Raw genomic sequence first — 16,021 nt, 5'->3', positions numbered from 1 at the left:
ATATACATATAACATGTTATATGTTTGTAAGATATATATGTGGACATTGCTGCTCTAAACACTGGAGTACACGTACCCCTCGGATTACTATCTTTGTATCTCTCGGGTAAATAACCAGTAGTGCAATTGCTGGGTCATAGGGTAGCTCTATTTTCAACTTTTTGAGGAACCTCCATACTGTTTTCCAGAGTGGACAAACCCTCTACTCCTGTCAAATGTTCCCGTCTTTGGGTCTCTGTTGGTGCCATTCCCCATGCCTGGAGTGCTATCTTCACACACCATGCTACGCCTATTCCTGTCAACAGTCTGTCCATCTTTCCAAGTTGGCCTCCCTGGAGGCTTCTCCTTAGTCTCCAACTGGAAGGTCTCTCTGCCCTGAGGCCTCAGCACACCAATTTCATGTCCCTCATTCATGACTCTGAGCGCACTGTACATTTCTCAGTGCACTATGAGCTATCCCCAGGTCCCCTGCCTTCCTCCCATCCCAGCCCGAGTCTCTGGGCTCCCTTTGGGAATGACCCTGGATAATATATTGCTGTGTGCCTGACAGCTTTGCAACTGTCAGCTTTGCAGCTGAACAGAACTGTTCACTGGGTGGAATGGCATATTATTTTTCTTGACTTAGACAAAGGGGGTTTTCTCTCTAAGAACTTTGCTTCCCATGGAAGGGAGGCAGGGAAGAGAAGTCGATCATGAACAGACAGTGATTTTTCCTTTTTTTGACCCACAGGATTTGTTTATTTCCTCCCTCACCCCTCTCTGTCATAGGAACTAAAAAATTTATAAAAATTTGGTTACTACAGATAAGTACAATTAACCAGTATTATACCAGCTAAAACCTTGCTCATTTCCCCAACTCTATCACCTGGGATCTAATTCCCCTATGGTGTGTGCTTTTATTGTAAACCCTCTCAAAGTCTTCTTGGCCACCAAAGTGGGACTCACTTTCGATAAGTCATGCCTTCCATTCCAATGCACTTGGATCAAAGATGGCAGAGGTAGAAACCTTGTCTAATTCATTTGTAAAATTTTGGTGCAGAATGGTAGTTTGGCAAGCTCCAGTGCAGGGTTCAGAAACAGACCAAGTTTGAAGCCAATTATGAGCTAGCTGACCTTGACAATGTGAAGGGTCTCTTGGGCCTGTGTTCTCATCTACAGAATGCTAGCTAACACTTGTCTCTTCAAAAGGTTACTGGGGGCATTAGATTAGATAGTCCACGAGGAAGTGCCCAGGACAGCAGGCCTGTAGTAAACACTTAGTAAATCCATTTCTCCCTCCTCTTTCTTCTCTGAGCAAAGGCTTCCCGAGTTCACAGAGGCTTTCTCTGGCTTCTCCTAAGTCACAGTGAGCTAAGAACGGGATGGGGTATTTGGAGCAGTTCTGGGAATCGCCAAAGGAAAATGACAGAGAGGGACACTGGCTGTGTGCATGTATGTGTGCATATGGGATACATGTGTGTGAGTGTGTGTGAGAATGTGTGTCTGTGTGTGTCTCAGCTACTGTCCATTACTTACAGCTGCACTGGCCCAGCTGAACCCCCTTTATTTGCCTCTTCACTGGAGCCTCGCTCTAACACCTTCTAACTTGTTCAGAAGTTGTCGTGCAACTCCTGACTCTCTGTGAATAAAATTCAAACTCTGTCTTCTGTCACTCAGCATCCTCCCCAGTCAGCCTGCACCATCTCCCGCTCCTCCTACGAGAAAATGGCCTGGGCTCCATTCCCCGTAGACAGATTACTACTTCCTAGGCAACGCTTGCCTTCCTGGGTCTCTGCATTAGTCCATGTGACTTCCTCAGGTCTGATGGGTGCCCTCTCACCCCCACCAACAGCCCCGTCCCCCACCTTCCCTTGTTGAATGCTTGGTTGCCCTTCAAAGCTCAGCTTGGGTCCAGCTTTTTTTGCAAGGCCTCCTCTGACGTACTGAAAGGAAGGGCAGATGGTAGTCTTTCCCCTGCGTGCAGAGCACATCCTTGTCCCTCTCTTCGCAGCCCTTATTTCATCCTGCCCTGGACTCTCAGGAGCTCCTTGAGTGTCCAACATCCCTCAACTAGACAGCAAGCTTCTGGAAGACAAGACCACGATTCACCTAGTCTGTACCCTCTGCCCAGACCATCTCCCTCACATGGAGGAGCCTGTTACACATAAGCTGAAGAGTCTTCAACCCAGAACAGAATATGCAGGTGCTCGGGCCTGCTCAGACATGTTGCTTGAGTGTTTAGCTGTACTAGTCTTTTCGGTAGTGGGTGGAGTCACATACAAGAGGCAACGAGCCCAGTGGTTAAGGCAGAATGAAGGCTTACAAGTTGTCATAGGCCTTGCCTACTTCATCCCTCTGAGCCCTGATTTCCGCCCCTGGAAGATGGCGATAGAAACACATCTTGCCAGGGAGTTGTACGACTCCCGAGATAACACAGTGCTTGGCTTATTACAGGTACCCAGACCTCAATGGTTGTAGGAACACCAAGGCAGCTGCAGGGCAAGGTGCCTGGGGGTCTTGGGAGCCAAATTCTCCCAGGAAAAGATACTCCAGTTCACTCTTAATACCTTCACCGTTGTGTTCGCCTCAAACTTGAAAGCTTTGGTCTGTCCATTCTCCAAGTACAGCTTGAGCACGTTGGGCATGCACAGCAGAGAATTACCCTGGAAAACACAAGAGGAGGGTTGAAACTGGCCCTTCCTTTCCCGGGGTATGCCAAGTCCTCCGCTCCCCTGGCCTCGTCCAGGGTGGAGAGCAGGATCCTCCCTAACCTCCTCACCACGTTGTGGCTTGATTCTTGCCATCTGGAGACTTCTCCAGTGGACCCAGTTGATACCACACAGAGGCAGGAATGCTACGTTCCAGGGATATCCAAGTGTCAGACATGAGATATGAGCCCCGTCACAAGCATGCCTGCCGATGGCACTGCATGAGCCCGTATGAGGTCTCACAACCATAGGCAGCCACTTCAATTCCTTTGGTGTCTACCCTCATGGGATACAATTTAGTAAGTCAGATGACAAGCACGCATGCTCTCCCCAGAGGACCTTTCCTGGTGGGGCTGTGTGGGGGTGCTGAGTGGGATGGGAAGCTCCCTCACAGCCACCCCCATTTTCCTGCTATACCCCTATAGTGAAGCATCACCAAACGGCAGGGGACCACTCCCACCTTCATGTGTCCCCACCATCATCCCAGACTTGTGGATTCTCCTAAGGGATTCTGCCACTCTTGGAGGGTTTTTTGGAATGTGGGCACAGGACTGATCTGTGGTAGGTAACCCCAGGCCAGCCAGAATTCCTGGGCAAGGCAAGAGAATGTTCCCTTTGGGATTAGAGAATCCCCCCAAGGATGGGCCTCATAAAAGTGACCCCTGCGTATTTAGCTGCAAATCAAGAGGGCCCTGGGGGTTGGTGTCCTCCAGAATCAGTGAGCAAGTCATTCTAGAGTCCCAAAATTTGAGCTAAAAACTAACTCCAGCTTTAATCTCTGCAAAGACTTTGGGTATAAAGCCCACTTGAGTAGAGAAGCCTATCATATTTTTGTAAAAAATATGACAATCCGCCTCGGATGAGAATTTCGTATCTTCTAACTGCAAGGGGACTCGTATCCCTTTGGTAACACTCACACTCATCGCTCTATAACTTAAGAAAAACCACAGTAGTTTTATGGCAGAAAGGGGGTTATGTTCGGATTGCAGTGTGGCTTCGCCATCCGGGATGGGGGACCGCAAACTACTTCCTCTCTATTCTCCTCTCACTTATCTGCTTTCCGGTGTTTAGAATGACCTTCATCTTTGGATTTCCCAAGGGCAAAACTTCTTCCATGGAACTTCACGATTTGGGACTTCCAAAAAAATACAACCACAGCAGCATCACATAACTACCACTATTTACTTTTCTCTAAGGCTTCTTCCAATTTTTATCTGTACCCGTAAATCGTTTTTAGAGAATGGCCATAATAGAGCACACATGATTTCTATCTTCATTTTTTACTCGATACGTATTTCTTCCACTTTCTCCTGGGGGTTTCATGTTTGTGATTTTAATGGACTTCTAATGTTCTATTGGTTTGAAATATCAGAATGGATTTAAGCCTTCTTTGGCCCTAGACCTTGAGCATTCTTTTCAAAAAAATTTTTTTTTCTTTTCTAAATAGCAGTACCTATATATCTTTGAGCACGGGGATTTTTGCATTTAAATTATTTTATAGACTAAATTAATAGGAATGTGATCCTCGGGCCACATTTTTATGGCATTCGTTATGTTTGCCTTTTCCCTCTGACAGGAAACCAACTGACAAAACCGTCAACTGGTACATGACTGTGGCTACTTGGTCAGCATCAGGCCTTCCTTCTATATTTGTGCTCATTTACTAAGTGTAAAGCGGCACCTTTCATGTCTCCCTTCTCATTTCTTTAACTGTTAGCAAAGTTAAGCATTTTGCAAATGTTAGCTTATTTTTTAAATTCTTCTGGGGCCTTATCCTGCTTTCAGGGGAAAAGGTTAGCAACAGATTTTATCTTCTATTATTTATTTTTTTAAAAGATTTATTTATTTATTTCAGAGAGAGTACATGTGGGCAGGGCAGAGGGAGAGAGACAATCTCCAACAGGCTCCCCGCTGACTGCGGACAGAACCTAAGGCAGACTGATCCCACGGCCCTGAGATCATGACCTGAGCTGAAACCAAGAGTTGGACACTTAACTGACTGAGCCACCGAGATGCCTTAATTTTATCACTTTTTAATAGGTACATCACAGGGATGAACTCTCACTGGTTTTGTTGTCTATGCCTTATGTGGCTGATACAGAGACTTGGTGCTCTGACCCGCAAGTCTCCCCAGAGATACCTTTTTAGAACCCTCTTTCTCTAAACTCTCACCCCTACAAAAACTCTGAAACGGATTTTGTAGCCAGTTCAGGTCAAAACCTGTCCTCACCTCGTCTTCTCACAATACCAGTGAGTGGGGGATGGCAGCCATTTTAACAGAGGATCCTAGTGATGGGGTCCATGTTTGCAGAACTCTTATTCTCTACCTGTCCTGTGATTTGGTTCTAGCCCCCACTTCTCGTCACTGTGTATTACTCCTAAAAACACATATGGCATCTAAATTTAATTTGCTATAGACGTTCAACACATTTCCACAAACATGGACACACAGAGAAACAAATATGGCCGGGTGACAGGGTCTTGGTCTTTTCTAACACATTAGGCCTCCTGCTGGCCCCTTCATGAACAAATCCACCTTCCACTCTCAGGTCTAATGAAGGTCAGGTCTGTTAAGTAGCAGGTGAGGTAGAAAATAAGGACCCCGGGCCCTTTGTTAAAATGGCCACAATGCCCCATCTGCTGGTGTCTACAGCGAGAAGACCAGATAAGGACAAGCTCTGACTTGAGAGCTTCAAAGTCTAGCATTGATTGCTCAGTTCAGAATGGCAATAGCTTCAGACCATTGGGAAAAAAATGTATAAACTATGAATAAGTGAGTCTTTAATCCAACAGTCCACATCAAAAATATCAAACTCCTGCCAGTACTTTCCCTTTACAAATTTGTCCTCTGAACCCCCAAACTTGGATGTCTCCATATCAAAAAGGACTAGACAGTGTGTTCCAGTGAAAAACAAAAGAAATGAAGTCACACAGACTTGGCTTGTAGATTCTCTTGTTTATGATCTCAGAGGTTAATTCTCTTAAACTCTCTAAACCTCTGCTTCCTCATGTATTAAAATACCTCCCTTGCTGGATATCGTGATGGCTAAGGATTATGTGCCCAAAAAGTTCAGGTTCATATAACAGAAATTCAACACATACTCGGTTAATGGGGGTGTGGGGGAGCCAGTCTGTACCACTCCCACCACTACTATCGATACAGAGGGAACGCTAGGTTTGAAGGTTCAAAATGAGAAATTAGCATTTAGAACTTGTTGGCATTTCATGGGCAAGAGAATGGAGTCCCAGAATAACAGACTTGCTGGCATTTCATGGGCAAGAGAATGGAGTCCCAGAATAACAGACAGCCACACCCCATGCTTCTCTCCCTGGCTCTCCCTGTCCACAGTCTGCAGGCACCTTACCGAGGGCGCTCAGAGCCCTAGCAAACCTACCACACTCCCTCGGTATCCCCTCTGTGTTGCAAGAATCCAGAGTCTCAAAGAGGTTGGTGCCAAGAGGCGGCTCACCAGCTTCATGGAGAGTGATTTCAAGGCCCTGACTAGAGACGCACCTGGCTGTGTCCACTGACAAGCACTTCCTCAGCGAAGTGCACCTTCACAGGGTTGGTCTTTAGCCTGGCTCTCTTCTCCTCAGTCAGGAAGGATGACTTGGGGACTCCCTGCAAAACATTACCATGACACATTTTAGAACCGGACTTCTGTAAAAGCCATGACACACCTTCTCATCTCTTAAAAACGAAAGCACCAACCCTGACAGCTGTTGAGGCCTCCGTTAAAACCGACAGAGAAGGACAGCATCCCACTAATCATCTCTTTTCATAACATCTAGGGATCCCAACCCAGAAAATGTTCTGATGTGTCTGAGAACAGCCGAGGACTCGGAACAGTAGCAACATGGTTGTGTACGACAAAGACAAAAACTGGCTTATGAACAAGAAGACCCGAGTTCTGCTACTCAGCAGTTGTGAGAACTACCTCAAACACAAATTCTTAGAGAGGTAAACCAGGTGTGTGTGTGTGTGTGTATGTGTGAAACAAAACAAAATAACTCTGTGTGACTTTGGCCAAGTCATCGCTCCCCTCCAGCCTTTAGTTTTCCAATGTACCATGGGAGAGTTGGATCCAAATTAACTACAGGGCTCCCCGAAGCTCTGGCCCCTGTGATTTATCCTTGGCTGCTCCTTGCCCTTCTCATATTTTCAGTGGTACCCTCTTTCCCCAGAGGTAGAAAGAGTCATCACAGGTTGGTATGAGTATGTGATGAAACCCCTAGCCTAGACCGTAGGAGGTTACATTGTGACACAGTGAACAGCAGCTTGCATGATCTAGACCAGCCATGTGATCTTCCTGGATGGAATCCTGATACGTTATTCCCAGCCTGGCATGCTCCATTTCTTGGTCTGGGTAGTCCTTTAGGCCAGGCTCTAGAAAGGGACATGTGTTAAGAGTCTCAAGATGGGGCTCTGGACCACATTTTATGTAGCTGACATAAAAGAGAGATCTAACAACAGTCAGAGAAACTACAGGAAACCATGCTCATGGCCTCACATATCAACAGACCAATGCCATTAAGCACCTGAAGTGAAGAAGTGACCTTGAATTTTTTTTAAATATTTTATTTATTTATTTCACAGACAGAGATCACAAGTAGGCAGAGAGGCAAGCAGAGAGAGAGAGAGAGAGGAGGAAGCACGCTCCCCATTGAGCAAAGAGCCCAACGCGGGGCTTGATCCCAGGATCATGACCTGAGCAGAAGGCAGAGGCCTTAACCCACTGAGCCACCCAGGTGCCCCAGAAGTGACATTGAATTCTTAATGCAAGATAAATTTGATCTCACAGGTAACTAGAGCCTTGGTGTAACAGGGTTCACGACTATGATTCAGTATCTAATATATAGTTTGCTTTTTAAAAATTTAGTAAAAGGAGAAGGGGAAATAACAATGTTCCCAGGGAAGAGGTATACCTATATGGTAATCTCTCAACTTCAAAAATTACTTAATCTCAGTTTGCTTTCTTCTTCAAGCAGAATGATTTTCCAGTTAGAAGAAATAGAAGCAATAAGGGGAAAAAGAAATTTACAACCAAAAATTGGTGATAAAATTATCAGATGCTTTGAATGAGTTCAAGACATCTATGTCAGTGACTCTAGGGGCCCCTAGACTATTACACACAATGGTTGGTATCATCCACAGAAAAGAAAATGGAAGAAATATCAGGAGACTAAAGATGGTTAAGTATCAAGTTTCCCAGAAAATGAACACGGAAGATTAAGGAAAACACATATTGGTAAGCTTGTCATTATTTCTCGGCAGAATTCAAGATAAAAGGTGGTCAGAGAGCTTTTAGTCATTGATCACTAATAACCAATATGGAGTTACCAAGAATAAGTCAGAGCCAAGTTCATTTTTCTTTTGAAGATGGGATTCCAGATTGGTAAGGCAGGGTCCTGGGGATATAGTAGTATTCCTTCATTCTTGCAAAGTATTTGATAAGGTCTCCTATAATCCCCCTGTGGAGAAGGCCAGATGCAGAGCCATTAGGAGGATTCAAAACTAGTTGACCTATGCACAAAATTGTCCTGATTTAACTCAGGAACTCAGGCTCCCTTTGGCTCAGTGTCCAACAATGATGGTTAGCAATGGCTTGGATGAGGTCAGAGAACATGTATTTACCAAACCTGTGAGTGATACAGAGCTACAAGGTATCATCAGATCTCAGGCAGCAGAAATTTGGGAGGCAAGATAAAGGAACTAGATATCTAAAACAGGTGTGTAGAAAAATTGAGGGGCAGGGGCTGCTAAGGGCCAGAGGCCAAAATATCACTAACAACAAGCATTGATATAGGGTATAAGAGAGCAGGGCTGTCAAGAGCTGAAGGGAACAGAGTAAAGTGAGGGGTCAAAGTGACAGGTACAACTGTCATTCAAAGTAATGAGAAACCAGGGGCAGAACAGGGAGAGATGGAGAGAGACTCAAAGGAATGAGAAACCAGGGGCAGAACAGGGAGAGATGGAGAGAGAAAAAGAATCTGTGGCGGGGGGTGGAATATTGTCTCTTGCCTTGGGGACAGCAATCCTGCAAGAGTGAAACCCAGAGCTGGATCAGACTATAGAAAATCAACTGGCCGGGTAATGGAGGAAGTAGGGGAGACGTGGGAAGAGGTGGATCCTGACAGGAAGGGAGAATGAGTACAGCTGATGACTGTACAAATATACCCTTCAGTTCTGTAATTCCCTGACTGTCAAATCTCAGCATGCCACAACACTGGGCCAAAGCAACATGATTTGACAGGGATTACTGTGAAGTGTGGCAGTGAGGAACAAAAACAAAAACAAAAAAAAATCAATAGCACAGCATGGGATGGGGGCTTGGAAGTGATTCATTTGGAACCAAAACCTCAGTTTTCGGTCAACCACAAATTTCACCCAAGCCAACAGCGTGACTGGGCCTCTTAAAATCTTAACCCCATCTTGGACCTCACTAGCATTTTCGATGCATGTCAAACGTGCTCTCTCTGTTCCCTGGGGACTCTCACCAGCTGACCTTAGGTGGAACTGTATTCCTTTCTGGGTGCCACCATTTGGGAAGGCCACCGTGAAGCCGGGATCTATGCAGAGAGCTATCAGAGAAGTGAGAACTCAGAGAAGCATCACAGATGAAGAGAGCTGATGGAACAGTAGTGAGTCTGGAAAGGAAGCCACAGCCTGCTTCCTTTCAAACCTTTGCTAATCTATTTCATACAACGTAGACTTGCCCTGACAAGCATTAGTTGGTGGGAATCACAGGGAAGAAGTGTCTCTCTCCTATCTGGAACCACCCAACCAAGAAACTAGCTGCTTTGAGAAAGAACACACACTCTGTCACAGAAATTCCCAATCCACAGGCCCTGCCGCGGGTCCTATACTTTTATACCCAAATAGGAGCTCTGCTCGCTGTATACTTTGGCATCTAAAAGACATTGCAAACCACTCACTTGGGCCAACGAATATTAAAAAGAGATACTTTAAAGAATATGAGGTCCTCATTATTCTAGGATATGTAGATGCTCCCTGGGTTCTAAATTAATCCATCAGAGAGTAGAATACCTGAGCTGATAAAGACTTTCTCTGTGCATGTTTTTGCTGAACCAAGAGCTAATGCTTAAAAGGACACCGAAAGAGACAAGCTGAAAAGTTCTGTATCTTTTTTACCATTCTCTGCCCTAGACTGGCCAATGTCAATTCATAAAGACAGCAAGATTGGGGCGCCTGGGTGTCTCAGTCAGCTAAGCATCTGACTTTTAGTTTTGGCTCAGGTTGTGATCTCAGGGTCATGAGACTGAGAGGCCCATGTTGGGCTCCGTGCTCCTGGATATGGAGTCTGCTTAAGATTCTCTCTCTCGCCCACTCTCTGCCCCCTCCCCCTTAAAAAACAAATAAAAAAATAAAGACAACAGGGATCAAGGAGGTGGACTAGCATAACACTATTGGCCATAGGTTCTGAAATCTAACTACCTGGAAAATAACCCAGCTCCATTGATTTTGGCAAGTGTGACCACGGGCATGTGAGGCCATAGAGTCCTTATCTGTAAGAAGGGGATAACAAATATGTCTATCTTCTAGGATTTTCTTTCAGTGCAGAGTTAATAAGAAATTAGATATTGGTATTAATATAACAAATAACACATTATAAATCATGAATATAAATACAGCTCTCTACTAAACATATATATTTTTCCCCATAAAATTCTAAGTCCTACAGAAACAGTAATTACTATTCCAACTTTGGATTTCATTTTATTTTTTTAAAGATTTTATTTATTTATTTGAAAGAAAGAGACAGTGCACAAGCAGGTGGAGTGGCAGACAGGGGGAGAAGTGGGTTCCACACTGAGCAAGGAGACTGATGCGGTGCTTGATCCCAGGACCCTGGGATCATGACCTGAGCCAAAGGCAGACAATTAACAGATTGAGGCATCCAGGCATCCCAACTTTTTTTTTTTAAAGATTTTATTTATTTATTTGACAGACAGAGATCACAAGTAGGCAGAGAGGCAGGCAGAGAGAGAGGAAGGGAAGCAGGCTCCCTGCTGAGCAAAGAGCCCGATGTGGGGCTCGATCCCAGGACACTGGGATTATGACCTGAGCCGAAGGCAGAAGCTTTAACCCACTGAGCCACCCAGGTGCCCCAGGCACCCCAACTTTTTAAAGATTTTTTAAAGTAATCTCTATTCCCAGCATGGGGTTCAAACTCACAACCCTGAGATCAAGAGTATCACACTCTACTGAGTCAGCCAAGCCCCACCCCCCAATTTTGGATTTTAGAATTCCTAATCAGTTTCAAGCCATTTGAGAACTCTAAGAACCTGTGATGGCAAAGATGAGCATCCTTGTTGACGTAAGACATAAATGATCACTCGTCTTATGATCATGTAACTCCTGATGAGAGGCCTGAGTGGGCTGGACAACATTCAGGCCATTTCTCAGGCCATGGGCCAATATCAGCTTCCTTCCCAGGACCCCAGGAGCACAACATTCACACCCTCCTCTGCTTGGGAACCTCGGAGGAATCTCCAGAGTCCTTCTGGAACATGTTAATTGTCCCCTCTCTACGCTTTTCATTTTTAAAAGGATGCAACCATAAGTTGTTTCCCTCTTATTTACTTAACAAGTGTTTTGCTTTCATTTCTTGAAAACAGCAGGGAAAAAACCCCACCTAATTAAGATTAAGATGTTCTCCATAGAGATACTAATCAACTATATAAAAAGAATCTCTCTTTTTTTTTTTTAAAGATTTTTATTTATTTATTTGACAGAGAGAGATCACAAGCAGGCAGAGAGGCAGGCAGAGAGAGAGAAGGAAGCAGGCTCCCTGCTGAGCAGAGAGCCCGATGCGGGGCTCGATCCCAGGACCCTGAGACCACGACCCGAGCCAAAGGCAGCGGCTTAACCCACTGAGCCACCCAGGTGCCCCTCTCTCTTTTTTTTAATAAAAAAAACTCTTGGGGCGCCTGGGTGGCTCAGTGGGTTAAGCCGCTGCCTTCGGCTCAGGTCGTGATCTCAGAGTCCTGGGATCGAGCCCCGCATCAGGCTCTCTGCTCAGCGGGGAGCCTGCTTCCTCCTCTCTCTCTGCCTGCCTCTCTGCCTGCTTGTGATCTCTCTGTCAAATAAATAAATAAAATCTTTAAAAAAAAAAAAAAAAACCTCTTACCACCTGCACCACCATTTATACTAATTAGCTTTCAGTATACTGGTTTTTATACACTGGTTTCACATTATTTCATAAACAAATGCTGTTCAGAAGAATCTCCATTTATTTGTCCATAAAACATTTGGTCTGTCATATTTATGGCAAACATCTTAATCCTATGTAAGTGGTTTTTTTCCCTATTTTATTTCTAAGAAATAAAAACAAAAAACGGTACTTGTCAACAATGAGACTGCAGTTTCCTTGCTTTTTTAGTGTTCCGAACTTTTTAGACCAGAGAAATGTAATTTTTCACATAATCAAATAGCTGTTCATTGTGTTTCTTCCCACTCCCTCAATAGTTAGGAATTCTTTCCATAAACAATGGCCAGATAGACACCCATCCATATTGCTTATGTTTTAATGTTTTTTTTTATTTTATTTTTTTGAGATTTAATTATTTGACGGAGAGAGATTACAAGTAGGCAGAGAGGCAGGCAGAGGGAGAGGGGGAAGCAGGCTCCCCGCTGAGCAGAGAGCCCGATGTGGGGCTCAATCCCAGGACCCTGAGACCACGACCTGAGCTGAAGGCAGAGACTTAACCCACTGAGCCACCCAGGGGCCCCATTTTAATGTTTTTTTTTTTTATAGGCAATTATTATTACATCAAATGGTGTGATGAGACTATTTTTTTTCAGATACTTAAAGAAATATCCTAGAATAATTTTGTGAATAATTATCTTTTCTTCCAGTGATTTGGGATGCCATATTTTTCACAAACTAAATTCTTTTTTTTTTTTAATTTATTTATTTGATAGAGAAAGAGGGAGTAAAACCAGGGGGGAGCAGCAGGGGCGGAGGGAAGGGAGCCCAATGCAGGGCTTGATCTCTGGACCCTGGGATCATAACCTGAGCCCAAGGCAGATGCTTAACCGCTTAACTAATGGAGCCACCCTGGTGCCCCTCACATACTATATTCTTATATCAGTACCTATTCTAGGACTTTCTATTTGATTACACTGACATGTCCAACCATTTCATCAATATCATACTGTTGTAATTATTTTAGCTTTATTAGTTTTAAAAAGGGTTATACCAGGGCCATCCTCATTACTCTTTTAAAAAATTTTTAAATTTAAATCTTTTTATTTTATAAAGATTTACTCATTTGAGAAAGAGAGTGAGGGGGGAAGGGGAGAGGGAAAGAGAGAATCCTCAGGCAGACTCTCCCACTGAACACAGGGGCTTAAGCCTACCACCCTGAGATCAAGACCTGAGCTGAAATCAAGAGTCGACCACTTAACTGACTGAGGCACCCAGGCACCCCATTACCCCCCCTTTTTTTTTTTCCTTGATAAGGGATGTCTGGGTGGTTCAGTTGGTTAAACATCTGCCTTCAGCTTGGGTCATGATCCCGGGGTCCTGGGAACCAGCCCAGAGTCAGACTCTCTGCTCAGGAGGAAGCCTACTTCTCCCTCTCCCTCTCCCTGTTATTCCTCCCCGCTCGTGCTCTCTCGCTCTCTGTGTCAAATAAATAAATAAAATCTTTTTAAAAAAAGATTTTCTTGATAAGTCTCACTTCAATAAACTTTGCCAAAGTCCAAATACAAGTTCCATTGGGAGTTTGAATTTGCAGTAAGAATATCCATTAATATGAGAATAACCAATGTATTCATAACAGTCTTCCCATCAAAGAACATGGTATGTTTCTCTTTCTATATTTTTAAAAAATGTTCACATCCTTCATAATATTCTACTTTCTTTCACATGTGGTCTACCTATTTCTTTTCCTTGCAGATTTCCTTTTTTCTTATTTTTTCCCTTAATGAACTGATTAGGATTTATTTATCAAGTTTATAATTTTTGTTTTCCAAAGTATCATTTAGATTTTGATTTCTCTCATTTTCTTTATTCTGCCTTATGTTTGTTTTATAGTCTTTTCTTCCAACTTCTTGCAATAAATATTCACCTGATCTACTTCCTTATTCAATAATAAAATCACCTAAGGCTATACATTTTACTCTCGAGTATAGCTTTGACTGCACATAATTTTTAAAGAGCACACTTCTAATTTTAAATTTTCTTCTAACTAGTCTATAATGGCAGTTTTACTTTTCTGTCTGACCCCATCTTTGCTTGGGAGATTGCATTTTTATTTCCAGAAGGCTGGACAGTTTTAATTAAGTTTTTGGTAGTTATTAATTTCTATTTCACTATATTCTGGAAAAGTGACTTATATAGTTTCTTATTTGGGGAATTTATTGAGTTTTCTTGATAGACTGGTAGGTGGTCAATTATATTAGATTATTAAATGCATTACTAAAATTCTCCATGCCCCTATTTATTTTTTTTATCTTTACCTGGTCAAGGCTAAGAGGTATGAATTAAAGTCTCTCAGAATGAGAATTTTCTGTCAACGCTTTCTCCTTCGTAGTTCTTTCTCTTAGGATTTGATTATATACTTTTCCCCATATCACAGAGAAAGGGCTCCTTTGCCTGTGGATTTTAGGATTGCCATTTCCTCCCAGCACACCATCCATGCCACACCTTGCCTTGTGATGAACTCAGGGCTGACAAGACACTCACATCCAACACCTCACTTGGTCCTCAAAATAGCCCATTAGAGAAACAAGACAATTATTGCCATCATCACTGTCTTACAGAAATGAAAACTGAAAGTTAATAACTTGCCCAAAGTTATAACACAAACTTATCTTAACGCTTGCAGTATGGTGCCCTTGTCATCGTCCCACTCTGCATAATTCTAGATCTGTCTCCTTGGCTGCACCACAAGTTCTGGAAGCCTGGGCTGACCCATACCTGTCTCTCCTCCATAGCACCAACACATCGGCTACCTTCAGGTAACAGTGACTGCCTGCCCACTCGTTGCCTGGCGGCTGTCCCTTCTGCCACTTGCCTTTCCTGTTTATTCTCTGAGTGATATCCTACTGGGGATTTGGGGCCTTGGGGCTGAGAAAGTTAAAACTAACAGGATATAGAAAGAGATTTACCGATGTGCAGCGAACAACTGTGATTGAAAGAGAGTCTTCAGCTTCCCTGAAAAAAAAAAAAAAGAATAAAAATAAAACCATTTCATGACTTTAGATGATGATGATGATAATAATAATGATGTGTGTGTGTGTGTGTGTGTGTGTGTGTGTGTGTCAAAAAGACTGGCAGAATTACAAAGCAGCCTAATTTGCTTCAGCTTCTTTGGCTCAGCAACATTGAGAAAGACGAGAGGGAAGCAAGGGTCCACAGAGGAGCTGAAGCTGTCCCAGAGTGCCCACCCCCGACCTTGAGGGACTTTTCAGACACCTGCCTCTACCATCTAGTCTATACCTACAGCCACTTAGTTAAGTCATTTAGATTTAATTTAGTCTTTATGATGGGGAACTCATGCAGTTGGTATGACCACTAGGCTAGGTTTATGTCCAAAAAAAATTTTTATGGGAAAACAGAGCAATAACACAGAAAACTTAGTTTGCTATTTCAGCCAACTTAGACTAAACATTTCATTAAATTGAATAAATGAATGTGGATCACATTTATCAGCTAAAAGCCAACCAGCTTGTGGTGTTGGGGCACACAAAATCAGTACAATGAGTCGAATCATACATACATCAAGATACTAGACATTTCTGTCTTGTCATCATCTCTTATATATTCTCAAAGTGAGAAAAGTCAACTAGATGCTGGCCCAACTTCCATTTTGTATTAGAGAACAGAACTGAAAAACCAATCCATGTTTCCTTTTCCTTTGTCATTGCTACATAGAGAAGCTGTTTGCAAATAATTTCATTTGACTTCTTGCAGTATGAACATTTAGGCCAATTGCTGCTGGTATGTTGCTTCCTCAAATGGGTAAAATCAACTTGCGGTTTCGAAGTGTCTAGGGATTGCCTCTTTTCCATTTTATACAAGAACAGGCCTTTCCCAAGATAATCCACAACAAACCAAGGTCCAAGTGCTCTCAAAAGGACATTCAGGTCTCCCAGATATCTGGAGGGAGTAGAGAGGTTCTGTTGTGCCATGTTTTCCTTGATTTTTTTCTCTTTATATGTGGCAATGGCCCTGGGAACTAAGCTTTAAAAAAAAAAAGGCAGTCCTGGGATTCCTGCAGTGTATGACAGAGAGCACAGATTTATGGCACCCATCAAGTCACAGCCCTGCTGAGGAGTCCTCAGTGCCTCCCTATTCTACCCG

General features: G+C 43.5%; 1 protein-coding gene across 1 annotated transcript in view; it reads right to left on the bottom strand.

The window, feature by feature from the left end:
• FRMPD1 (FERM and PDZ domain containing 1) overlaps nt 1-16,021 on the bottom strand; it is a 93,298-nt gene that overhangs the window by 17,757 nt on the left and 59,520 nt on the right. The window contains exons 5-7 of the mRNA XM_047701175.1: nt 14,827-14,872; nt 6,202-6,309; nt 2,547-2,642 (exon numbers count right to left, since the gene is read on the bottom strand). Coding sequence (XP_047557131.1) covers nt 2,547-2,642; nt 6,202-6,309; nt 14,827-14,872 — 250 coding nt within the window. The remainder of the gene's footprint in view (nt 1-2,546; nt 2,643-6,201; nt 6,310-14,826; nt 14,873-16,021) is intronic.

Source organism: Lutra lutra, chromosome 13 (assembly GCF_902655055.1).
Source record: "Lutra lutra chromosome 13, mLutLut1.2, whole genome shotgun sequence".
NCBI lineage: Eukaryota > Metazoa > Chordata > Mammalia > Carnivora > Mustelidae > Lutra > Lutra lutra.
Note: the sequence above shows the minus strand (reverse complement) of the source record. Positions and strands in the feature narration are given on the sequence as shown.